The following is a 27254-nucleotide window of genomic DNA, read 5'->3' on the forward strand; positions in this document are numbered from 1 at the left end:
GGTAGTTAAAAAAATTCTTGTATTGCTGTTGTGTGGTTCTAGTGGTTCTGAGATAATTTCACATGAGCTAGTGTAGTAGCTTTATAATTAACTTTCAGAAATAATAGTTAAATAATCTGCTGTGATCTCCTATATGTTGGAGAGCATTATATCCAAACTTGAGTGCTTCTGTACTTTACTAAGTAACTTGTGTTTTGCCAACACACATCTGAATGCATTGAGATGGGAAATCCACCCCTTTGGCAGCTTGTTGCACTACTCAGTTACTTTGGTGGTGAAAATGTATGCCTTGCTTCTCTTGTGAGCTTGGTTGATGACAGCTTCCAGTCATTGCTTCTTGATCACCTCTTCATTGAAGAACTTCCCCATACTCAGGTTTATTTTTCTATGACAAGATACTGTACACTATGTAATGAAGCAGTCTCTCAGTCTTCCTATCCATATGTTGCCAGATTACTCTTCCTTAGTGTCTAGGCAAAAAGACTTTCTACCATCCCTTCAATTTATTAATTTTTTTTGCTCTTTTTCAGTTTTCAGTATTCTTTTTTTAAAAGTGGAGATCCTAGCAAGTTAAGGGCACTGATGTTCAGACTCCATAATCAAGATACAGATTTCTCTTACCTTCTTTTACTGGCTCTCTTCATCATGGCAGAGGATGATACGGAAGAGTGGTAGGAATTGATAGAGATGCATTTTCTTTTTTCTATCTCTTTCTTCCCCAAAAGGGAAGAACTATTGTGGTGATACATTCTGTTGAATGAAGCTATGTTATAACCATATAGGTTATTACTCTTTCTCCTAGTGAGGTTAAAACACTAAAATGCTTATGCATGATCAAGGCTTGTAAGTTTTTGTAGGTGATGGCTGCAGAGCACATCTGTTGATTCAGCAAACCATTATCAAGTGTCTTGCACCTCCATGACTGACTTGTTTTAGGGTTGAGAGGATGTATCTGCCCTATGCTGCTGCATTTATTAAGCTTGGCAGGTATCTCGTGTTAGGGCCCCAGTGTGTGGAACAGAAACAGTCTGAACCAGCTTCATTGATGCCATTAATAAAAATATATTTTTTTAAATTATCATAATGCAGAAGTGATCTAATGCATCATAAGAGTCCTCATCCAAGAGAACTGTAGCTGATTTCACCACAAAGGTAGAAATGCCTTGCAGTCTGCTACTTGTTTTGGCCATCAATTGGTAAATAGTAAAAATAGTCTTGCATACATGACATGTCTGTTGTAAATGGTTTTAGCAGGTGAATAACCTAAAATTGATTCCCTACCATGTCCATTACAGCTTCTTTGAACTTCATGTATTGTTAAGTGAATTACCTACTTCTTTGATCTGAAATTATTATTGTGTATAGCTCCATTTTTCAAGTGTTTCCAAGTATATCCACTTCTACACCTCTGTTTGCTTTCATTATACAAAAAGGATGATTTTCTCCCTGTGGGAAAGGTTTTAAATTATTTTCCTTTACATTGATCCAGAGGGAGAATGCCAGCAGTTTGTTAAAGGGTTTAGGAGAACAAGTTCCTCTGAGTTTTCAAATTGTATTCACACACTGAAGAGTCCCACTGTGCAGATAAACGACTAGAATTTAATCTTTGTAATTCTTGTTTGTTAGGATGTATTTCATAGTGGTATGTTGGACATCCCAGGGGAGACACACAAATTCTTGAAAAAAAAATTATTTGGCTCTCTAAGAAAGCCCATGTGAGACACTGCTTTCAGCAACAACAAAATGTTACTGCACATACCAGACTTCCTCATTCATGCTGCCAAAGGAATAATAGGATTACCCTGCTTTGTTTTGCTTTTTCACCCTGGCATTAAATGAACTGAAACTTGATACGTGAGCCTTTGGAAAATAAGGTCAGTTGAAAGAGTTCATTATCCTTTTTTTTTCTTATTCTTCTTAGGTGTTCACAGACAAGTTCAAGTTTATCCAGACAGCCATGGCAGAAGGTGGATTTGATCCTTGTGAATGTATTTGCTCGCATGAACATGCAATGAGAAGACTGATTAATCTGGTAAGGATAACAGGAGGATATTTGGAAGGGTGATTATTCAGGCATGATTTAAGCTCTTGCAGATTTGCAGTTACCAATGCTTTTGATTCTGCTTATTCATTGCATGCACTGTTAGAGTCTGTATATCTGACTTTCTGATGAGCTTTTGAATAGTTAATAAAAATGATAGCTTTCTGTTTGTTTTCCAAGGCAGCACTGACAGTGTTTCTGTTGAACTGTTAATTTATAACTTTTTTACTCTGCATAGAACCAATGATACTACCCAGCAAACTTTTTGAGATCAGAGTGATTCTATATGTGAAGTTCTACATACTCATCTCACAAGAAACTATGTCTCAGTTTTTAAAAGTAAGCTTAAAAAAATTCTGAAGTTGAGAATCCAGTAATTTTGAGTTCCAAGTTCTCAAGTTCTATTTCTTGAGATGTCATGGGCATGGATGACCAACTTCAGCTTGACAATATAACTTGAAAGTTATATTACATTTCTGTAACTGCAACTTGTAAAATAGAAATGATTCTTTGCTTCTATATGGATCGTAGTTCACTGTTAATTAAAGAAAAAGCTACAAAGTACTACATTCTTTTCTAAGCATTTATTTTTTTTTAGTAACACTAACAATTGTTAACTGTGAGGAATTAGATTAACTTGGTTTCAAGTTCATTACAATAAACATTTTTAAGATCACATTGTACACTAGCTTCATTTAATGTACTTCCCCTTGTTGATTTGCATAAGTTTTTTTTTTTCCATTTTCTTTCTTAGGGCCCAAATTAATGTCCTTTTAAGTTACTGGGTACATCAGGTGTTCAAGGCAGTATGTGTAAAGAGCATCCTCTCTAGGATCAGGCTCTTCTTCAAGAGGTGTCTTATCAGTGTTTTAGGAAGGTTATCAGGCAAATATGGCCCCAATAACCTACAATAAGAGTAGGGCTAATGTGCAAGTCCCTAAAGATTGTATTTGTGGGGATAAAGAATTGGTTTATGTGCTTGCCCGTAAAATAAAACCACTTTCACGTGCATACATCCAGAAAACAACAAACTTGTTTCAAACAGCACTTTGTAAGAAGTATAAATAGGTTGTACTTCCCAATGTGTGGCTCATATAGCTCAACTTCACCCTGAACATAAAATCCTGAGTGTCCACACTTTCTTGGCCTTGGAGTGCATTGTTACAGTAGCTCATCTGGTGTGCCAGGGGAAGAACATAAAACTAGGCAGATGCTGTACCTGTGCATGCTCTCAGGGTGCTTGGATGATCTTATTTTCATGAACTACTCTGCTCAGAGTGAGCAGAGTTCACCACCCATGTCCATAACGTGGCACTGCAGAACCTGTGCTATTCTGTTCTCACATTGTGCCCCTGGACCTGTGCAAACAGAACACCTCCTGAAGAACACACAGGTCACACTGGAAGCCTCTGTCCTCTCCATAAACTCCTTGTCAGTACTGGGGCTCTGCTGCTAGATCCACCCAAAACATTCTCTTCTGTAGGGGAGCCCAAGACTGGTGCAGTGTTCAGATAGGGGGTTTAAAGTGCTGAGTAGGGGGATGTAATCATGTCCTTCAGGCTACTTATGCACTGATTAAAGGTCAGGACTGCTGGCACAAGGGTGTAGAAAATAGAGGCTTCTGGGGAGAAGAGTTGTCTCCTTTGTGGAGCCTTTATGCCAGGGCCCAGCCATCCTAGCTAATGTTCCCCAGTTAAGAGGCACAATTTAAGAAATACTCTGAGCTCTCCCTGCTGCCCCCGTATGGACGCTCATACACATGTTCTTTCCCAAGAAGGATTTTCCTCTTGTCCTCAAAGTGGCATTTGTGGCATATCCCACATTTGTGAAGATTCTGGACTCAGGCTACAGTAGTGACATAGAAACCCCCAGGACCAAGCTTCAGGAAGTTGGGAGGGAGAAAGGAGGGTGTGTATTGGCTCCCTTTCTTCTGAGGCTTGTGCAATGCAAATCTGAACCAGTATGGCTCAGATTTTTGACCTCCATTCCTCATTTTATATCTCTCCATTTTTTGCTACAAGAGAGTGACAGTAATAGCAGCAACCAGGCAGTCCTTTTTACATTGTGGCTGAAGGACTGTAGGTGTGAATGAGGTGGGTGGGTTGTGTCAGAAGCTAAAAAAAGTGCCACATGGGTCTGTGAGATTTTGTTCCTGGGCTGGTACATGCAGGATAAAGTGGGTGCAAATGGATCCTCTGGAGGCACACTTGTTCCCATCATGTAAACAGAGCACATCATAGGTGCACCCTTTTTGGCAGTCATCAAGACCAGTCTAACAGTGTTCCTGTGTAGTTGCAGGAATGGAGTTTATTGCTCAGTGTCCAGCTTCCAAAAAGATCATAACAGTTAGTACTAGAAACTGTGAGAAGTGAGGAGAAATGCCAGATTTAATCTGTTCTAAAAAGCGAAACAGATGCTCCTAAATATTCATAAGAGCAAATCACCAACTGGGATAATTCAGCAGAATCTAGAAAGGAAAAGTCTCAGTCAGCAGCCAGACTGTCCTCAAGTAACCTGTTGCATGGTTTTAGCAGAAGACTTGGTAAACCTTCATTATTGCAGCTGTAACTCTTACTTTTCAGTAGGGTTTTGCTTTCTAAACTGCTGCTTTGTCACTCAGTCTTGTGCAATATAAGCAAATTTTACTGTTTGTTTTAAGAGGAACCCTTGGACATCAGTTCTTAAAGTTGCTGAACCCCAAAAGTCTCAATGGAGACTGGGTGCCCACAATGTCTAGAAGTTGGATCCTCAAAACCTTTACTCCAAAACCATTATGATATCAGAAAGCTAGGCAAATTGTAGCTATCCAGCCTGTGTGTGTGGAAAAATATCCAGACATTTTGTGTATCCAGAATGGTTCCCTAGTCTTCCTTAAATATTGATCTTTTTTAAAAAACTAGATAGGTATAAAATACACCAGAGCACATTTGAATGGGGTTACAGCTGGGAGTGCTTGTCAGGATTTTGGAGCAAATTATATATCAAGGTAGCTGTAATTATCTCCAGACCCAGTGTTGTAAATCCAGAAGTTCAGAGTTAAGATAAAATTTAGCAGAATGCCAATGTAATTATAAGAGATGCCCAAGTGTGCAAGTGTACTTTTAGGATTCTTCAGTCTAGTAATGACACTGTGCCAAAACCCCATGATTGATGTAGACTTCAATAACTTGCATTTGGGTTACAGTAAACTAATTTTTACTTACTACTTTGTTAAACCTGCATAGAACAACGTTGGTAAGAATTTAGGATTCTGCTAATGAAGAAGTCATGATGTAATAATTTATGACCGTTACATGTGGAGGAAAAAAATGCATATTCAGATATACAGGATTCCTGTTAGAGTTCACAGTATGGGAGATTTGAATGACACTGCCTATTCCATGGTCAGGAGAGTGAACTTTGCAACATGAAATCCTCATTTTAATTCCCATAGTGCCATCTTTAATTTCTAATTTAATTGGTGTATTTACTTTCAAATTCTTAGAAGATTTATCTGGTATTAAAAGTACAATTTATGGGTGAATACATAATTTCTTTTATATATAGCATGTACTTTAAATCTCTGCTTAAAATGCAGACTTCATCTTGTCAATACAATTAATGCTTATACAATGAAAAAAAGTTACTGTCATTTAAACTCTTCTTCCTCTTTGAGGAAAGAAACACCACAGAAAATTACAAACAAGAAAGCTGTTTGTTTTTAAAAAGTCTAACTTTTATTAAGCTACACAGCTTGTTTATTTTTCTGTCCCTCATCCTGCTTGACTAAGCAGGTGTTTGTTTTGTTATTTTCTTCTTGATTGTAATATCATGGAGATTTTATAGACAGTGGACTGTACCTAATGTGATTATATATTTAAAAGACTCTGCAGCTTATTAGGTTAACTGGGAGATACTATTCATGCCCACAGTTTTTCTGAGGTGCATATACATGCTTAAGTGGCACTCAATGCTCTTGTGCTGAATGTTCTGTTTTCCTAAAGTGATTTTTTCAGGGTTCTCATTGGTGTCTAAGTATGAAAATTTTGCACATGTTAAGCTTCTGTAGTGTGGCCACTCTAAATAATGTGCAAATATTATGACTTCCAGATACTGCTAGAAAGCAATAGAAATCTAAAGTCTTCGGCTATAGCTTCATAATTATCGTTTCTAGTATGTAATACCCATGGCAACATCTATTATGATTTGATGTTGTTGTGTAACAACTTGGCTATTGTATATTCAGCTCACTATTTATTCTATGGATATAGCAGATAATTGGGAAATTCTGTAAGAGGAAGTAAGCATAAAAGAAAAATACCATCAGACTTTCCATCCTCTGCAGATACACAAGAGTTGTCAAGAGACAATGACAGCAATGTCTCTTAGCTTGTATGACTTTATCTCCTGTTCAGTCTCCTCCATCTTCAAAACCAATTTTGACAAGAAGAGTCAAAGTTCAAGAATGAAGAACAACAAATGACATTAAGTACTTTAATGAGGGGGACTCTGTCAGACAAGGAGCCAGTTGTTTGAAAGAATCACTGTGAGGGTCCTTGTGTGGTATCCAGAGCAAATAATTTCTGTCTTAGTTGTAGCAGAAGACAGCAAATGTCTGGATTGCTATATTAAATGTAGCCCTTTTTATTTCCCTTTTTTTCCACTTCTTTTGTAAAATAAAAATCTGATTGCACTGTGTTATTCTTCCTAACTTTGATGCTCTCTGAATAAGCATGGCTGATCCATGGAGTATCTTAGCTCAGTTCAAGTGTGAAAACTAAACTGACTGAAAATGCAGTGTATGTGGTGGTGGAGGGTAATTGTATAGAGAGCATCTTCCATGAAGATTGACACTTTCGTATGACTACTTAGAGAGGACAGAAATGTCAAAGCAAACCAGCAAAATACATAACTTTGTGTGATGTAAACATCCTTTTTTTTCCCTTTCTGATACAATATTATTTGACTTATAGAAAGTCTGACTTCAGAACTGCCTCATACTGGTTTCTATGAAAATGAAAAATAGGTTCTTCAACCCAAAACATTTCTAATTCTGTGATACATAGGGACTCATTTTGGTGAACTGTCATCAGTTCTAGAGGGATTTGATGGCCTTAAAACCATTTGATTTGATGGGAATTGCAACCTTGTGTTTTGTTCTTCTGTAGCTAATTGCAAAGTAATGGCCCATGTCTAGTTATGTTGCTATACCAGAAGGCTTGACTGTCTCAAAAACTCAGGAATACAAAGCAAGTAATTCTTCATTTTAATTGCTCTTGTATTTGGAGATATAACTAGATTTTTATAGCAAAAGTAGCAAATTCTTTATTTCAATGCAATTGTTTCGAACACTGTTTTATCAGCCAAGTTTCCATATAATTTGTTTGACCAGGTCAGTTTAGAGTCTTATAAACTGGCATAGTCTGCAATAGTATCCAGCACAGCCATGAATCTTGGCTGAGGGAGACCTTGTGCAAACCACACAGAATAAACAGAGATGACTAAAATAGATCTGCATTGCGTGCTGCAAAGAGTTGAAAATCTCTTGAGATGTCAGCACAGCTAAACCTGACTTAAATAGTCCCTAAGGCCACCAGCAAAATTGAGTTACCCTACTGATGTGGCCTTCTACTGAAAGCACAGCAGAACAAATAAGTAAAGAAAGAATAAAACACAAGGTCAGAGTAGCAGGGTATGAGCATGTGTCTGAGCACCCTTGCTCCACTGACTTCCATTTCCCCACCTTCACTGGGTGCTCAAGGTGCTCTTGTTGTACAGATTGAGGCCTCAAAACTGTATCACTGAATTCCTGTGCTGCTAATGGTCTTTAAGATAGAAACTACTTCTAGATCAAGCAGTTTAAATAGGGCTATTTTCTAGACAGATAAGTGGATGTTTAAACAAATGGTCCACTCAGGTCTATGTCCCTTGGGGACTATTTTTTCCCCTCAAGGAGTTAAGGTGTCAGGACTTAACTGAAGGTTGAGGATGCCTGTCATTCTTTGGGTTTCCCATTCCTGAGCTTTGTAGTGTGCTGGAAGCTGCTGCTTCTTAACCAGTATATATTTTTTAAAAAAACAAAAAAATCTCGGTCACACTTCATTGCTGCATCAAAACATGCAGAGTGTGACAGTATCACAAGCAGTGTAGAAAATCATGCATTAAAAATTCTGACAGGTTGGTATTACAAAAGTAATTAATAGCTACAAACTGTATTATGAATGGCTGAACTGTGCTTGAAGACCAGAGTTGTGTTGTAGCTGTCTCATTTGAGGAAAGAGGAGAAAATTGTGCTTTTTCTGTCCAGCCACATATGGATGTAATCGACATGTAGAGCTCCTAAGTTGGAACTCCTTTAGTTGGAACTCCTAAGTTCTAAACTTTTTCCTCAAGGCTGTCCTTTGCACAAGATACTCAACTGGTCAAAAAACCCCACATCTATTCTGGTTTTGTATTTTAGTTCTAAATTTGCTGATACCCTCTTGGGAGATTGGTGTATGTTGTTTCTGAATGTTTTCAGGTGCTTCTGTGGTAATAATGTCTAATATTCTATCTTGTCCATTTGTTCTCTAGTAGTTTCTGTAGTCAGAGGTGCTTTGAGCTCCATGTAGTGATCCTGACTATCACACTGCTTCATCTTCTTGTCCCTGAGTCCCCCTGACCTGCTGATTCATTCTGCTTTGCACTCACTAAAAGTAGCATTCCAGTGAAATCCCAGGCCCTTAAGGCCATCAAAACTATAAAAACAAGTACCAATAAAAGTAATTCAATTTTAGGAAAGTGAAGGAGGTGTGGAAAAGGGGGATACTTATGATGCTGAGGCTAAACAGTAATTGCAGGAGAAATGAGAAAATAAAGGGAAGAATGATTTCTTGCCTGAATCAAGGTTCCTCTTTGCACAGGGATCCGTGTGACTGCTGCCACTTCTTCCATAAAATGTCATATCTTTCAGTATGAAAGTTAATGTTCTCCCTCTGTTGTAACTGGCTGATGGGTCTTAACAGTTGGTTTGTAATCTAGGGTTATTATTCCGAAAGGTACCAACCCTCCTTCTGTCTTATTTGCCATGAGAGGGAAACCACTTGTCACCTACAGAACCAAACTCTATATTTTTGTTGCAAACTGTTATTCTGTCCCCATGTGAACAATCATCTGTTTTATTTTAATCCTGCATATGCTCATAGAAGATGGAGACGTGAGCAAAGCAGTGTTCACCTTTCCCTTTTTTGTTCATCTAAAAGAAGGTAATGTAGTTTAAGAGACAATTTGATTCCATTAGGGTGTCCTTCTTTTCCCCTTATTTTTCTTACTTCTCTTGGCCAGCTTGTAGCAGAATAATGCATGTAGGTGTCATTTTTTTCATCTTTAAATCTGAACTGTACAGATAATGATACAACTGAATTTGCAACCTGGCTTGTACTCAGGACTGGCCTATCCTACCACAGGAACTTATTTATCATTTTGTTTACTAAATCATTTATATACTTTACACAGAATAGATGAGGCTGCCAACAAAGCTTAAACAGTGATTTCATTACTCAGAAGCATGAGAATGCAGTCAGGAGTATGCCATCGTTTTGTCAGCTTTTGGCATCACTGGAGAGAAAAAGCAGAGTTTACAACTGGTCTAAGCTGCTGGTATTTTCATAAGGGATATTTTGCCCTTGCTATAAAAAAAAATAATTCTATCAACAGTCTTTATGATTCAATTTTAAATTTAGCTTTATTCACGGCATAAATGATGATATCAAGCCAGTTATCTGTCCTTGCTTTCCTGCTTATCTATCCTTTTCTTTTCACTGGCACCATTATCCATTTATGCTCTCTTATCTTTGTACCTAATTTATCAGTTTCTTTCACACATTCTCTGGGCTTTCTTCCATGACAAATTTTTTGTATGGAGGTCTTTTCCTGACCTGGCTCATGAACCTGCTAATCTTTCATTCGTGTCTTTTCTGAGGATTTCTTTCTGCTTTGAGCTGACTCACAAGTTATTCTAAAAGGCAGTTATTTTAACTATCACTACATAAAGAATTAATTTTCATCTCATCTGCCATTCACATTGGACTATATTGGATGTTGCACTTTGTTACTGGCACTTGTCCTGGTTTTTTTTACCTCTTTATAACACGATTTCTGGAATTGGAAGGTGCATTTGGACAAAGGTTATGCCATTATTTATTCTGAAAATGGCAAAACTCTATCTTCCTCATATGTCTCTGCTTTGTCTTTGGGGTTTGGTTTTCATTTGGTTGGTTGGGTTTTTATTTTAGCTCTTCAATAATATACTTAGCTCTTAAAAAGCATTCATACTGGGTAGGAACTCAGTCTTTTTTCAGGCAAGGTGCCACTGGCTTTTGAAATTGAAAAAAAAATTTCTGAGCAGAGGTTGCAGAACCAGTCCAAGTATTTGTAAACTGTTGAAGTCTAGGCAAATTCTGAAAACTCACATGAAAGTTTCAGGAAACTTCTCAGGAGAGGAAGTAAGGGAATTGACACAAGAATGAGTTCCTGGGAAGGGATGCAGAAGTCTGAATTTCTTCTCCATAGTAGCTATTTGTGATGAGCGAGACAAGCAAGCTATCCTGACTTATTTCATGGGAAGACTGAAATGATCCCAGTGGCTGAGGTCATTGTATTGGAAAAAAAAGTTCTCTGTTTAGGTAGATGAAGCTGGTTCACTGGGCTTACTATTTCACTTGGACTTAAGTGATTTTGTGGAGCAGCTAACATGCAGTAAAAGTTCACACCCTGTTTTCACCACACAGTGGCACGTTTGTGTGCCCCTAGTAGGTTTTCATGGAAACACAGAGACATTACTTGCTACAGTGATTTCACAGAAAAGTTTCCAGATAGTGACGTCACTTTACTGTGACTCTTCACATTTTGCTCACAGCTGGGGATTCTGAAAAGTGGTTGGTCTCATTGCTGCAATCTGTGCAGACTCCTGTCAGAACATGGCATCTGTAATAGGAGTAGCAACAAGGCACAGTCACGTTTCAGGTGTGCTTGATGGGTGGATCCTCTTGATCCACAAGGTGGCATGTTGAACCTGAACCTGAACTTGATATACAGCATCAAAGGAGCAGGAGCTAAAACACTGTTGTGTTAGTGTGAGCTAGGGCTAAAAAAGGAAAAAGGAAAAAAAAAAAAAAAGGAGCTGTTTTAAATTTGAACTGGGAGACATTTTAAATGTGCTCTTCTTTCTGCGATGCAAAATTAGAGTGTCACAGGGAAAGAGTGAAGTAAAGCCCTTTTTGTTCATACCACTAGAATTAACTTGCTTTCTTTTTTTCTTGGCATTGTGTTGGGTTTACATTTAAACTAAGTCAGTGAGTGGACACTGATTTGCTTTAATTCAGCCTCTTGTGTCTCCCAGTTCCAAGAATTTATGTGAAGCTTCATAGAAACCAAACACTCATATTGAACAAATGTTCTTGTGGTGTGGGGATTATTAATTTAATTTATTTTAACTTAAGCTAATCATGATTCTAAATGTTCTTGGAGGTAATCAAAGTTCACAGTTGCATTTTGAACAATGTGCATTTATAATTAGTATTATTACTTGTATTGCCTGTAAGTTTGCACTCCATTAAACCAGAAAATTTTGAAGCCTTTTTAGCTTCCTTTTAGCTTTAATATGGTTTACAATTTGTGTTTTACTTCACTTTGAACAATAAAAGATAAATAGTTCATTTTTTGGCTCAGATGCACCAAGCCATTTATTGTATTTGGATGACAAACTGCACTGAGAATGTTAAAATTCAGATATAATCCTCTTCATTTACATGGAAGAAAGTAATAATTTCTACAAATATTTAATTTTGTATCGTTTTTCACTCTCTGCTTTTTTTGCTGAATAAGCACTGATGTTTTGTTTTATTCACCTAATATCTGTGTTCTTATTAAGGGCTTGCTCCAGAACATACTGGAATTCATGAAAGGCTGTTGCTGATTTTAGAAGGTGTTGGATCATGCAGTCAACTATTAATCTTCCACTAAATTAATGTTTTTGACAGCACAATCTCTGTAATGCAAATAAAGCCAAACCCACCATTAATAAGCTTTTAAGTATGTAAGAGTTAACATATTTTAAGAATTCGTTCTCTGTTCAGAATGTTCTCATCAGCTCTATGGTGTTTCCACTCTGAAACTCACAGAGTGGGTTTGCAGTGAGTGCATTTGACAAGTCTATTTGAGGGTTTTGTTGAGAAGAGGGAAGGTCTGGTTCAACTTTTTATTATTATTCCAGAAACTTTCCTCTAAACTTCCCCTCCACATTGTAATAGAAAATCTGAATACAAAGGACTGTTTATTTCCAGTCCCTGATAACTTCTCTTTTTTCAATTACCTGATGATTGAAATGTCTCACATTAATTTTTTTTCCTAACAGTTGCTATGTCCCTTAAGGGTGTAGTTATCAAGAAAGATGTAATTGGTAGAAGGGGCATTCTTGTTTCAGCAAAAGGCATTACCTTTCCCAGACATTCAACTTATATAAGCATTTCCCATGCGTGCCAGAATTGTTTCTCTACTTTTCACTAATTGAGTGACCATAAAGGATCAGATTTGTATTAGGTTACAGAGTTAGGAACTGGTTCAACCAAGTGAATTGAGAAAAACCTGTTTTTACTGCTGCTTGCTTTCCATCTTCTGCCATGTTTCATCCCAAGAGAACAATATGCAACCTGCCACTGAGCTGTTAAAAATAGATTTGTAACCTGGCTCCCTGGCTTACAGAGCCCTCCCTCCTATTATTTCTAATAAATATTTATATTGCTGGATATGAATGTAGCAGTAACTATGAAGTGTAATATTTTTTTAAGGTGGGGTCTTTAAATCTGTGTGATCATATGATTATGTTTTGTTTTCAGTTTAGAGGAATTCTACACAAATTCTAAAAAATACAGCTCTTTCATACTTTTTAAACTGTTTCACAACATAATTTGAGGTTTCTGAACTTACAAATTAGTTTCTAAATCCTCATGAAAAAAAAAAATACTTGTTGTCTAAGCTCTCTGGAGAACACAGCCCTATTTATTATCAGACAAAGTACAGGTGGCTCTCTGACCTTTGTAAAGGTTCCTTTGTACATTGTTCTTCCATACATAAGCAGACTCTTTTCCTTATTGGCAGGATGTGGTCTAATACAAGAGAATTTTTTCAGCAGAGCTCGGTAGAGCAGCTCCTAATGGTATTTTTCTTAAGACTGCTTGCTTGCTGTAGTATTTCTGTCATTGGTGTTTCCAGCAGTACTTTTCATTCTAAACTCTTGGAGCCTGTCCTGTCTTTTGAGAAGTCACCAAGGATGCCCATAGGATAAAGCTCAGTGTCTGAGTGCATCCCTTGGGCACACAAAATCTCAGGTATTTAATACTCATTGTGTCTTAATCTAGTGGCTTACAGCATCAGGCATTTCCAGTTTGTAGACTTTTCATGATGAAATAGTCAAGGGAACAGTGAAGGACATGTCATGGTGTGATCATGGCTACCCCTGAGAGCACTCTTGACGAAAGGCCTAGCTGTAGCCAGAACACTTTTCTGTTGTTGTTAAATGAGTTTCTCTGCTGGTTAACATATTTGTGTCAGTCAAAGCTGGAGCTCCATCTGTTTTTGGGGTTTTTTTGTAGTAGCAGTGGAAGTCTGTCTGGTAGGCAAGTGAAGGAATGGGATGTAAACCACAACATACCATTTTTTGAGATAGCTTTTTTAGTAATGTCAATTGCATGGTTTAGAAAAGTTGTATTTGGACAAGAGTGTAATACTTAGAATGAGAGATAGATTATATTGAACCCCTCAGGGCACTGCTGCCTGGCTGGCAACACTCCCTGCTGTAGGAATGAGTGCTGGGCATGCAGGGGACAAAGGGATAACAAGATGCTGTGTCCTTGTAGATCTGTGCAATGCTTCTTACTGTATGCCTGTTACCCATTTCCATTCTGTGTTAAGAATATCTGCAAGCTGTGTTTAACAGAGTGGGGACTATAAATTAAACCCCTTCCAGAAGTAAACCCTTGTACAAACAGAAGGTAGGTGTGTTGCTGATCTCCTTAAAATGTGAGTATAGGATAGGCAGTTTTCCCAGTTCAGGAGTCTTTCTGTGCCAGATATTCGGAATTGGTACTATTGTTGATGTAACCATCCCCCCACCACTCCCCTTTGAGAATGACTTTCAAAGTTTCAAAATAAATGAGCTTTTACTTTTATATAAAAAGGGTAGGAAATGTGCATAGTTTGATAGATTTTTTAATAAGGTAAAAAGAAGTCTTTTTTATTTCCCCTGCTGTTGTTTTTAAGTATAAAAGTAGCTGAAAGGTTAAATCCAGCCTTCCTAGTACTTCTTAAGGAAATTCTTTGTAGTCTCAGTAAATTTGATAGCAGATATTAATATATTAAGGAAAGAATTAATGTGATCAATCTCCATTTACTTTTTTTTTCCTTGTCAAAAGCATTAGTCATTGAAAATCTTCATGATAATGGAAGGAGCTTAAACTTTTCCAAATGTCTTCCTCCTTTAGTGGTTCATCTGTTTCCTTGATGTGCTTTGCATAATATTATTACTATATAGAGCAAATCAGTTATGCCAGTGCAAGGGGAAATTGGATTTCTTCTCTTTTACATTTGTATATTTATGCTGACAATAAACAGATTAGCCTGTTGTGACAAGAAATGTTGGGATATTTGACACCACCGTGACATAAAACCTGTCAAAAAGCAAATATCTGTTCTAACTAAGGCATTGTAACAATTCTGTACTTTTTTTACAACTTTTATCATTAAGCAGTGTAATTTGCCTGAGGAAGCACCTATTTCCATAATACAACAGATTAAATCCCATCCATTTAACCTCTCCATGCCCGAGAAAGAATGTGTTATTTATCTTTCTTTTTTGAGTCTGTCATTTGTAAAATAGTTGTACTGATTTGCAGGCTATCCAGTGCTGACTTTTCTTGCAGTTAGCAAGCTTACCCAGTCTGTAAATACAAACAGTTATTGCAATTGCTAGCAGTTTGCTCACCAGTAAAAAGAAAAAAATAGCAAAATATATACCAAAATCTGCTTTTAAGAAAAGATTTTAGGTGGCAAAAATAGTAATTGCTAAGTTTGAACTTTTAATTGATGAATATGAACTTTTAATTCAGCTTCTCTGATATGGTACATAGCCATTATCACAGTCTGATCATTTTTTGTTATGTAATCACAGTATTTTTAAGTTACTTGATACAGATAACAGTAGTATCACCTACTCAGTATAAATCTCAAAATGGGTGTAGTGAGTATATCTGTATCTAACAGTGTCTATAACACTATAGCTTTTTAACTTGAATTTTAAAAGGCATTCAGTGTTTGCAACCTGTGTGGAAACAGCAGCAATTGAATCAGGGAATTTAAAGGTATTGTGTAAATAGTGTTCAGAAACTGCCTCCATACCTGGGATTCTTCACACGCCATAAGCAAAGTGCAGTGAAGTAAAGGATTAGTTAGAATCTTCCTTATCTTGAAATTGTGCTCTGACATTATATTGAATTATGATCTTAGTAAAAGCTGACCAAGTCTCATTGCTAAATGTCATGTCTTTCTTTTTCTCTGTTTCAGCTGAGACAATCCCAGTCGTACTGCACAGATACAGAATGCCTTCGGGAATGTGAGTTACTCTTGAGATCAGATGCACAGTAGTAAAATAAAGAGTAGTAATTAAAATACAGTTAGACTGGTCTTTAAAATGCAGCAGATGATATAATGTTGCAGGAATGTATTATGTGAAATCAAGTACTACAGTGCTAAACTTACTATGTGGTGGGGTAATTTCTGAGAGTCTGTGATGCAGATTAACATTTGTACATTGGAAGCATTGTATGGAAGCAGCATTGTATGGTGAGCAGGCTGGATGTATCAATATGCCAGCATGACCATTGGTCATTACTGAATCTTACCATTAACCTCCAAATAGGATAATCTGAATTTTTCCATAAGGGGAAAATTTGGAGGGGGCTTTATTTGTCCTTACAGCCATAGCAGCCTAACCAGTGAAGACTGGATATTCAGCAGAGTCCCCCCCACATACACCTGTTCATGGCTGAGGCTGAGAAACTTCTTAGCAGGCCTGTAAAACCTCTACTCCTCTGTGAGAGACAGGAGATTCCCTTCCAGCTCTGACTGACAAGTTGACATACACTGTGACTGCATTTCTGTTGTGTAGTTAGCAAAGTATTGATGGATGCATTTCCTTGAAATTTGTTGTGAAATACATCCAAAAAACTCCCCCAAACAGTGAATGTAACTAGGACAGTCAATCACTACCAGCATCTGCAGGGAAGCATAGCTGTGCAGAGGTTATGCACTGATGTAAGCTTGCCCTGAGGCACTCTGTTTACACTTTTCATGGTCTAGAGGGAACATTGCCAAATGCTTATAAATAAAAATGAAGTGGATCTGTTTGTCCTATATTGCTTTACCAATTGAGCATATGAACACTCTCAATTAGCCTGCATCAGCACAGCACTACTGTAATGCTCAGAGGGAGCTAGGAGCATTTCATTAGTGTTCCTGGAAGAAGGAGCTGCTGATGCCTGTCTTCTACAGGTCCAGGAGCAGTGCAGTCAGGGTTTCTAGGGTGTTAGGGAGAGGGTTTGCCTTTTTTCACTCTCGTTTTCCTTCCTCTTCACTCCCCAGTAAAACTTGTTTAGAGATAGGCATCTGGCTTGGACTTGCACTGTGCCCTCCCAGTATGAAACATTGCCAGAGTCATTGCCATGTTGGGCTGAAGGTGAAAAGCAATGAGCTTTCCCAGATAAACACTAAAAAAAAGGCAGGTGCTTGGTGCTGCTGGCTTTACTCTTTCTTTATGGGGTTCCATGTTAGGCTGTGTGACTTCCAGCACCTTTCCTCTCCTAAATGGACCTCTCAAAGGGCAGACTTGATTTCATCTCCCACACCTTAGACATCTACATGTGGTTTGTTTGTTTTTTATAGATCACAGGGATGTAGGAAAGGGAAAGAGGCAAGTAACAGAGTATTTTTTGTATTTGAAGTAGACACAGATAGGCTGTGCAACTTCCTGAACTTCAGTCAAAATCAAGCAATCCGTAGGTCATTCTCATTTAAGCCTTGGGAGTCTTGGCTCACCAAATTTATGAATCTCTTAGGCTCAAGACTGTGTAAATGAGTAAGGTTTTTTTATGTGTGGGCACAAAGCTTGTGGGATACCTTTCGTGCTACCAGGCTATAGTATGCTGGGGATGTGAATTGTTTGTGGCAAGTAGCTTTCCATCCTGAAAAAGGTCCTTGCAATAACTGCCTTTGCAGATGCAAGCAATTTGGTAGCAATTGTTCCAAACCAGTGATTTGTTTCAAAAATCAAAGCAAAAATTACAGAGTAAACTGTCTCCTATGTTATTATAGTGCCTTAAATTTGGTTCCAGCAAAGGTATTTTTCTAGTGATGCAATGACACAGACTGCCAGTTTGTCAGATTATTTTGTGATGCTTCTCTTACTCTGTGCTTGGGCCAACATGAGCTCTGTAAGATTCCCAGCTGTCAAAGGCAAAAACAGATCGAGCCTGGAGAAGATTCAAGAGATGTTCTCAGAGACAGATTAAAACAATTCTGGGCCAGTCTTCTGTGCATTGCTTCATCCTGTTCTGATGAGCTATACTGTGATAAGCTTATTTTTGAGGTGGGTCTCCTCTTCCCTAGGTCCCACAGTATCATTTCCTGTAACTTGCTGACTTTGATTCCTCATTTCAGGACCTTTGTACAACGAAGCTGTTTCGCTCCCACTTGTTTGCTCATTCCCAGGATTTGGTCTTCCTTCTGGAAGTGCAGCTGGGAATGTTGTCATACACAGATTCTTAAGTTGCAAGGTTGTGGAATAACTGATGAGATGTGTGTGGTTTTGTTTTGGGAAACGTCAGGGCTGTGGTTCAGCCAGTGTCACAGCAGCATCATCTGTTACGCTATTGGTACCAGCTGGAAGTTATCAGAAACACCCTGCATTGATTCTTCCTGAGCACACTTTGCTTTTTCAACCCTTGATTTCAGATCTTTTTTTGATTTTTGGAGGCAGATCAAAGCAGTATCATCAAGGCTCCCTCATTCACATTTTTGTGTTATTAGCTCCAAATTCTTATTTATGGTTGTTGGCACCATTATACTGTCTGACTGCCCTGCAGAGTTTAGTGCCAAGGTCAAGATCAGTGCTTTTGGATTTGTAGTCCTGCATTCAAGCAGGATATGAGCACCACTTCAGAGAGATTTGGGCATTCTGCTTGGTAGCTGTTTGTCTGCTTATTTTCCATCTGACTATCTGCTGCGATGGTAAAGCATCTATCAGTCTGATGACTGTTTCTTCCATTTCAGTGGGTGCCTTGGAGGAAAAAGGCTGCAAGTTTTGAATATGCAACACATCTAATATTCTGTTGGGATTGTTTATGCACAGCAAATCAGAAGCTCTTACAATTTCCCTAGAAATTACTAATAAGAGATAATTATTTTCTGAATTCTGTCTAGTGCAAGCGTAGCAGGGAAGATTTCTCTGAAATGTGTTGCAGTTGCAACATCAGCGGTTCATCCAGCCCAGGGAGGATCCCCAGCTGGTACTGAGCTGCTTTGATGGCTCATGGCCCTTCACAGTCAGCCTTCCATGTCAAAGGAAATGAGATGCCACAAGCCTGAGGTTTTTTCCTCCATATTCTAGCAATTCCCAGATGTTGTGACCTCGATTTACCACATTCAGATTTTCAACGCTATTCTCAGTTATGTACTCAGCTTGTAATATGGTCAGAGATTACTATCTCAAATGTTGTCAACTCCCAAATTTTTATGTATTTCTAAGTGAATGCATATCTGTGATTCATCTTGAGCTGTACTCATTAGGGGAGTCACAGCAGCCTAACCTAACGGCATGAAATGTCTGCCAACTCTTCCCTCCCTTTTCTGGTAATTCCCTTCTCTGTTCCTCTGCTCCAGTTCTTTTTGGCTTTCTTCAGTTTCCTTATCCCTGCCTTTGAGAGTGTCAGCTTGCAGGGATTATCTGCTGAAGGTTCTGTAGGTTCTTTGTCTTCCCTGATGATTCACCTGCAAGATACCTCACCTGTTCATGCGGTTTTCTACCTTTCTTTCATAGAACAGACAAGGCTAAACACACCATGGAAGGAGAAGGCACAGATCAGAGAAGATGCTTTTACTGTCCTACAGACAGTAAAAAAGTAAAGATCCAAAAGGAGATTCATCCACCATGAGAGGGCAGACAGAAAGCACCACGTGGAATATACTTTTACAGTAAAAGAAAAGCAATTTTTCCTCTTTATAGTACAACCTGAATGAAAAATAGTACTTTCAGAGGAGTGCTGTGTTCATGTAAGGAGTAGTTAATTGTGGCATTTATTAATTTTAATATTGTATTCTTGATATTTCAGTTGCATGCCAGGTGGTGATTGACCTTTAATCTTTAAAAATTATTTTTAACACTCATCATTTTAGTAGCTTTGTCAGCCTTCTAGTAGAACATTAAATGAAGTGGCAAGCATGTCACAGAAGATTATTTTTTCCCTTACCTTTTCTATCTGAGAGAATGCTAGTTTATACAGCCTAGTCTCTCTTTCTGTAGGAAAAAGCAAGACAAAGATCTGTATCTTGTATGTGGAGCAACAGATAGGATTCACCACAGTCATTACCTCCCATGAGAGTTTATCCCAGTCTTAGACCAGCCCCTCATAAAGCTTTGTCTTGCGCAGAAATAATTCACCCATGATGTGAAAACATTCCAGGTAACCAAAGAGGCAAAACTTCATCCAGAAGTGCATGGGTCCAGGGAACATGATACTCTGAAAATAAATATTTTGGGCTGGATTTGATGTTGTGTGTAGACACTGTAAGTTTTCTTTCACTTAGTGACACAGAAATATGTACTGCTACATTTTGTATGAGCTGGTGTCTCCCAGGCACTGGAGATTAATAACCAGATCCATCCATCCAAGTGGATGGTGGCAGGGACATTCATCTCTGAGGTCAAAACAAGACAATTTTCTAGCCATCTGGAAATACTAAAAAATATAATCTGTGGGTGCTTTTATAGGATGGCCTTTGTGCTTCACAGAATAAAAAAAAGCACTTCTAAATTACTTGCAAAAAAACCCAAACCAGTTTTAGGTAAAAGCACTGTGGCTGAGAACTCTTAAAAATAAGATTTTTTTCTTTTGCCCATCAGCATAAATTCCATCCTATTTGGCTTCAGCTTCACTCAACTGTTCTTTATCCATAAGCTGGTTTTATCTGATTATTTTGTGATCTCAGTGATGGAGATCCTTGTAGCTAAAGATTGTTATCTTCTACATATTACTGCTCTTAGTAGCTGAAACAGCTTCTTGTCTGTTCTCATGATTTGTGATGCAAAACTTTAAAAATTGTGATTCACCCCAACTGTGTGAGATTTTGCTTATCCTCATCTCCTTAGGGTAAGAGATCAGTGTAACAGAATCTGCAACATCTCAAGGCTTTATTAAAACAAATGCTCATTTGAAAGAGATGTGGTTTTAATGGTACTTGAATAGTGTCAATAGTGTTGTGGCTGTTTCAGTATCTGGCACACTTTGGGTAGGTAGCACAGGGCCAAGCTGTTGTCTTGTTTAAGTTAATTTAGAACAGGTTTCAGCACATTTGGGTCCATCCAGACTGTATTACAACGCACGCTGGGTAGGAATCGCATCCTGCACAAACACCTGTGGTTCCCTCTGCTCCCTTCCTTGACCTGTAGCATGAACCATCCTAGAAACATTTACTTAGCCCAACTCTTGTTTAGCCACAGACCCTAAGTGCACTGTGGTTCAGCAGAAATTCCAGAACAACTCTCTGTTTCTCTGCATTGTGTAGGGAATCCAGCTTAATGGGTGATCTGAATTTTCAGTGTTCTGCTGAACATGTCAGAGCAGGGACCTAAGGCTGTCTTATGTCCTGCTGAAAGTACTCTCAGGATGGCTATTAAAGTTGTCTGGAAGTCCCCAAATAAAGTAGTTGTTCTTTCCATGATGAATTATATGCTAATTTACTGGACAGCATATATAAAGGCCATCCAAGATTGAAAACATTGATACATCATGTTGAGAACAATAATGCATTCCCTCAACACAGCTGCAGGTCTAAACTCTTATGTGCACAATTCCATATGCTTTCTGAATCAATTATATGATGGTTTTTAATGAATTAGAGGCTGTATCATTCTCATTTATTTTCTTCACACTATGCCTTCTCCTCATATAGAGCCCTTTATTCACTCAGATCTCCAAAAGAATTGTCACTTGTATATATTTCTAACCATAAAATTCCTCTACATTAGCAACTTCTTGAGTTTTGAAATGTCTGTATTTGGGACATTTAAAAGGCAAGAGCTATATGTCAGTTTCATTTTTTTCATACAAGTTATTGGTGTTGTTTGTGCTTTGACAAGCATAAACTTATATAATACATGTTTTTTTCTTCTTTTACACTTTTGAGTACGTTATGTCATTTATGCCAACTCAGAAAGTCATATTCAGAGAGCAGCAGTCTGTGAATGGCAAAGCTGTGAGCTTCCCCACGGTGCCCCTCTGCTGTGTCTTAGCTGTGGGATGAAGAAAACACATTCATAGAGGAGCCTCTCTTAAAAATGCTGCTCTGTGGGACAGTGATGAGGATGGTTCTTTGGTATCAGCATTAACCTTCAAGGAAATTACTGACTCCAGCAGTTCACTAGATATCTAGCAATGTTAAGCAAGAACAACTTCCAACTGATACTGAGTCCAGACTTGACTGAATAATGGAATGATCCAGATGAGTTAACTGAAAAAATCTGGACATGAATGTCTCTGTGGAATCTCACCAGATGTTAAAGTTTTCAACTTGAGTAATAAAATAGAATAGTTCTTCTCTTTCTGAAGGTTATTCATTATACTTTGTATTAATTGCTTTGGGTTAATTCATAGTCAGGATCACCTATGAAGATGTTAAGTCTTTAGATACTATTGTGCAGTATACCATGTAAGTACTATAGATGATTAACTATATATTGATTTACGCTTCAGCTGACAACACTAGTTACAGTTTGATTATTTTAAATTATGTCTTAAGAGAAAAGATGTTGTTTTCAAATATGCAGATGCTTGCAAGGGTTTCTTGATCCAAAAAGATTAACCAGACATTTCCAGCCTGATGAATTTTTCTCAGTTTTATTTCCATGCTTTGATGTCTCAATCATTCTGTGTGGAAATTAGGTGTAAAATTTTTATATTGTATTCCTGGCCTTTTTCATGTATCTCCTTAGCACTTTTTCTGCTCCTGGCAGATATGTTTTCTTTGATGCTGTCAGACGGTGCTGCCACATGACATGGATGATCAGTCACGGAGATCTGGCATACTGACTCTGATACTTGTTCAAACAAACTCTCAAGAAATAACTTACTGTAAAAAATAAAATTACAGCCATTAGTTTGCTCCCTTCTCATTAGAACTAGCTCCTCTGTGGAGGGGCTTTCAGTGGAGCCTAACCTTTTATCTCTTTAGTCTTACTTTTCTGTTAGTTTGAGGAAAAAAACAGACACCAACATACAGATGTTTCTCCCACACACACACATAAATGTATTTTGCATTAAGTTTGATTCCTTAAAAAAACAGTTTGATTTCTTAGACACAAAGGGCGTGTTTGTCATCTACAGTCCATTGGGAGTTTATGTGAACTAAGAAATATTTGTTAAAATTCTGAGGATTCTGGTGAAATCTTATGAAACAGATTCTCTTTTCAAAGGGATGAGAAACGTGAAAAAAACCTCAATGTAACACTGAGTGAAAATTACTTTTCTCAAAGCCAAAAGGAAGGAGCAATCAGATAACTCAATAGAAAAGTATTTCAGGATGGTTTTTTTTTTCTGAAACATTGCATTTGTGTTTTCGTTTTGGGGAAAGGACTCTGGTGTCACTCCGAGTTTTAACTTGAGTTTTCCTTGTCTGTAGTGCCAGGACCAAATTCCTCCAGTGACAATGGCATCAGCTTTGCCATGATAATGATGGCCTGGGTGGTGATTGCACTTGTCTTGTTCTTACTGAGACCCAGTAACCTGAGAGGATCCAGCACAGCCGGGAAGCCAACCAGCCCACATAATGTAAGTGCATCTGAAAGGGCCCTGCAGAGAGACTTGACAGCAGCTTACATGGATTTGCTTTAATACAGGCTATTTTATAGTCATTTTCCCCTGCATTTTTTTCCCTGTATTTTCTTTAACAATGAAAATAAGTAAAACTAAAGGGTACAGGTGACAGTGTGGTCATAATGTTCTCCTGAACACCAGGTGTACCTGGTTGGAACTGCCTCCTTCCTTGTGTATAAGAGGGGAAATCACAGCTTTTAAAGAGGTCAGTAAACAAAACTACAGCATGAAACTAGGAAGGTGATCTTAAGATACTAAAAGATCTTAAAAGAAAGTACAATGTAACTGTTCTGATTTCTTTTATTGCTAAATCCTCTTACTTGAAGGACTGTTTCTAATCCTGTACATGGGCTATTTTTTTCTTTTTCCTCCTTTCTTCACCCTAGGGACAAGAACCACCAGCCCCACCAGTGGACTAGAGCGTTCAGTATTGGAAAAGTTCAGCAGCTAAAACCTTGCACGACCAAATGAACGAAGTGACCAGATTACTCCTAAACCCCATTCAATACTGTTTTCTTTTTGCATTTATATAGAGCAGAAGTACCATTCAGCAGTTACCTTTATGAACTGCCCTTAGCAACTTCAATTTTAAGTTAATTTTTGCTATCACAATTCCTGGTAGATAGTAATTTGAATAATGATAGGCATTGCAGGGGTTTTTGGTTGTTACTGTTACTGCGGACATTCCACTCAGTCTCTCAGTTAACAATGATGTTAATTTCTTTGCAGTGATTTCTGATATGCATTGAAAGGAAAAGAAAAACCCTGTCCTTCTATAATAATGGAAGGTTACTGACCTTTCTTCTGATTAATCCATGTTTTTTCTCCAGTGTGCTTTTGAGAGTTATATTATGGTTGCAACTGCTAGCATAGTTATGTGGTGAAAATTTGATACTATTTTATATTTGCCCTGGATTCAGAGCTGGTTTTAGTCTGGTCTTTGGACCACTAATGTAGTTTTCAGGGTTGTTGGCAAAAGCACGAATTGTCCCCTAGAATTATACTCTGTGTGTGTGTGTGTGTGTGTGTGTGTGTGTGTGTGTGTGTGTGCAAAGAAGTGAAAGTTGTAATTGCCACTGTCAAAGCTTTGACATATATAATGGGAACTTTACACAGGAGATTATATCACCAAAAATAAATTAACCTAGTCTTGTTCATTAATAAATTATGCATCTTATTCAATATATTATTAAAAAAATTATTCCAAAAATTGTTCTGTTTACTTATAGACTTTATGAAAAGATAAACTCAGTGGGGAGAACTTGGTAGAATTTTCTGTTCAGGTATAGTCCTTTAATAATAGGTATCTTAACAAGTTTTTAGCCATGATGTAATGGATATCAGACAGGATGAAATAATTTCAAGAGGTTACCAAGGTTACCAACTTCTAGCATTCAACAAATACTGGATATTCAGGTTTTTTCACCTGCATGTTATCAGCAATTCTTAACATTTCATCCTTATCTACTGGTTGTAATTGTAGAATAACAAACTTGCAGGTGGCTACATAAGGCATGTCTTGTCCCTCTAATATTTGTGTGTATGTGTGGTGTGTTTATGTGTGCGTATGTGTGGCTGTGCACCTATCTGTGCACATCTCCCATTGTAGCAAATGGGAGTGACTTTTATATGTACATTAATTTAAGAACACTTTAAAGATGTACAGAAAAGTAACACTGTATATTTTTCTTGATCAATTTGAAAAATTGATGAGAATAATGTAAACAGCATTTTTATGTTACCAACATGAAGCTTCTTTCCGAAAAGGTCAGTAGAACAGACATGTGAATTCAGAGCCTTACTTTACAAACCTTTATTTCATGAGGACTTTAGTTACAGAGCTGAAAGGACTGACTGTTATGATGCATAAAGGTTTGAATTAATGGGCTCCAACAAAAATCTCACATCAGATGTGATGGTTGACAGGTGCAGGGTTTTCCTCCTCAGGGTAAATGATGGGCCAGCTAAGCCTCCTTGTAAAGTACTGCATAGACCTGAAGAAAGGCCTCTGTAAATGGATGTAATTGCCCTCTGAATTTCTGTGGAATAGTGTGCTCCTAAGCACAGGAACATGTGTTAAAAAAAAAAAATAGAAAAAAGAAAAAAGAAAAAAAGAATTAAGATTGGGCCAGGTGCTCTCAGTGGCATCAGTACAGTGCCATGTAAAGCAGTGGAGCTGCAGCAGACAAGCTGAGAGAATTTGTCCTTTACACCTAATGGTGTACAGGCCATAAACACTGTGTAAAGATGTCACTGGGACAAGCAATCTGACTGTGCTTGTTTTTTGCCTTCTGTGTACATTTATGTTCAGGATACTGTTTTGAAGAGAATGATTAATAAATACATCCAACCAACAAAAAAATACCGATAATATCCTACAATGACCTTTTCTCCAAGAATTTTTGGCCAGAATTCTTCACTATTGGATGCATAAAACAGGCTTCCAGTTGATTAAAAAGCCAACTGAAAATGGCTTCATTTCAGACAAAGCACCACTACTCATCCTTTTGGAATTTGGTGAGATTTTCAGCACATGCTCTCACTTGTGAGGATCAGTCCTGCTTTACTTGTGTGTCTGTATGTATTTATAAAACTCACCATGTGCACCCAGCTCTAACAGCCTCAGCAAATGAACTTTCTGTTCAGAGCAATGCTGTGTTTTACATTTAAATGAACTGTCTTTGCTTGAAATTCCTCTTAAGTAATTGTCCCAGTGATTTTATACATGTATGTGTTCCTCATGTAAATTGCTATTTTAGATTTTCTATGGAAAAGGAAAAACATTGGAAATATTTTATTGTAAAATGTTTTACTAAAGAGCCAGGCCACTATCCCATGTCAAAATGTATGCCTTTTAATTTCAGATAATCTCTCCAAGATACAATTAAAATTAAAGTAACTAATTTTAGGACTGTATTTTGCCACTCTTATTCATGTTAAATAGTGCCTTACTCATCAAGTAGTTGCACCAAAGTTTGTGGGACTACTCTGAGATAATGTACTAGTAGCAGCTTTAGTAAGGGTGGCAGAAATCTGGCCTTTAGTGATGTAGTTTGTAATGAAATAATTGTATCATGGTTACAGATGTTTATGGTAAATTTTGAGAAGAAACGTGGAAGATATTAGTGGTATGTGGAGCTTCAGGATATGATTAATTCAGTAATGAAGATTTTAAGCTCAGTTAGTAAGAGACACAAGTTGTAGCAACTTGTGAAATACGGAAGGAAGTTTACAATTATACCTTAGTGTAGAATTTTGTTTAAAAAATAGTATTTTTAGAGTCTGCTTAACATAATTATACTCTGAAATGAGAAATCATATGTATTCATGTATTGTCTGCAGATCACTTAGCCTTGTAATGTTTATGATTGAAAAGGAAGAGTGATGATGTGACGTACCTAATGTAAATCGGTGGTTTCAGATGTCTGAATTATGCCAAACAAAAAAATAATCTGTGCCATTTGCAGTTTCTTAGTAATCTTTTACTGAGTACTTGGATTGGGATAAAGGGCTTGTACTATGCACTTTTTATTGACTTAACAAAATAAATAGCAATCATTAGTAAGCTTTTGTCTTTGTCTCAGTATTTATACAAGGCATAGGACTGTGCCAACCTATCAATTTCTGAGGTAATCTGAAATAATCTAAAAATAAGTGTCAATAAAAATAGCTTGTCATCTATGTAAATTTTAAAACTTAAATTCCAGCTTTTCAGTGGCCGCTTGCCTTCAGTATGTATCTCAAGCAAGTCAGAATGAATTATATATGTGTAAGATATTTTAATAACCAACTCAGATCTTTGCTTTTTGCTCCTCAGGGTAATTATGCAACCTGGGAAGTTAGAAATACTGCTGTAAGAAAAGTGATGATAGAGGCCAAAAATGCCAATTATTTCACTTCATTTTAGATTAAATCCTACTACTTCGGGATTTGCAGTCTATTTTCTAGTCCCATTCCTTGGCAGTGTTGGACTCAGAGCTGCTCTGGGAAAGGAAGATGCTCCAGTGGATCAAAGGCAGCATGTAGAAGTAATAGAATCCTGCTGCTTCCTTATGGTT

The 27254-nt window shown here is 37.7% G+C and overlaps 1 protein-coding gene across 1 annotated transcript in view; it reads left to right on the plus strand.

Moving 5' to 3' along the window:
- Window positions 1-26761, plus strand: part of SMIM14 (small integral membrane protein 14) — a 39270-nt gene extending 12509 nt beyond the window's left edge. Inside the window, exons 2-5 of the mRNA XM_071743745.1 lie at window positions 1922-2032; window positions 15617-15665; window positions 23003-23151; window positions 23583-26761. Of these exons, the coding sequence (XP_071599846.1) occupies window positions 1958-2032; window positions 15617-15665; window positions 23003-23151; window positions 23583-23615 (306 nt within the window). The 5' untranslated portion in view covers window positions 1922-1957 and the 3' untranslated portion in view covers window positions 23616-26761. The remainder of the gene's footprint in view (window positions 1-1921; window positions 2033-15616; window positions 15666-23002; window positions 23152-23582) is intronic.
- The last annotated feature ends 493 nt before the right edge of the window (window positions 26762-27254 follow it).

The sequence above is a fragment of the Heliangelus exortis genome, chromosome 4 (assembly GCF_036169615.1).
Source record: "Heliangelus exortis chromosome 4, bHelExo1.hap1, whole genome shotgun sequence".
Classification (NCBI taxonomy): Eukaryota; Metazoa; Chordata; class Aves; order Apodiformes; family Trochilidae; genus Heliangelus; species Heliangelus exortis.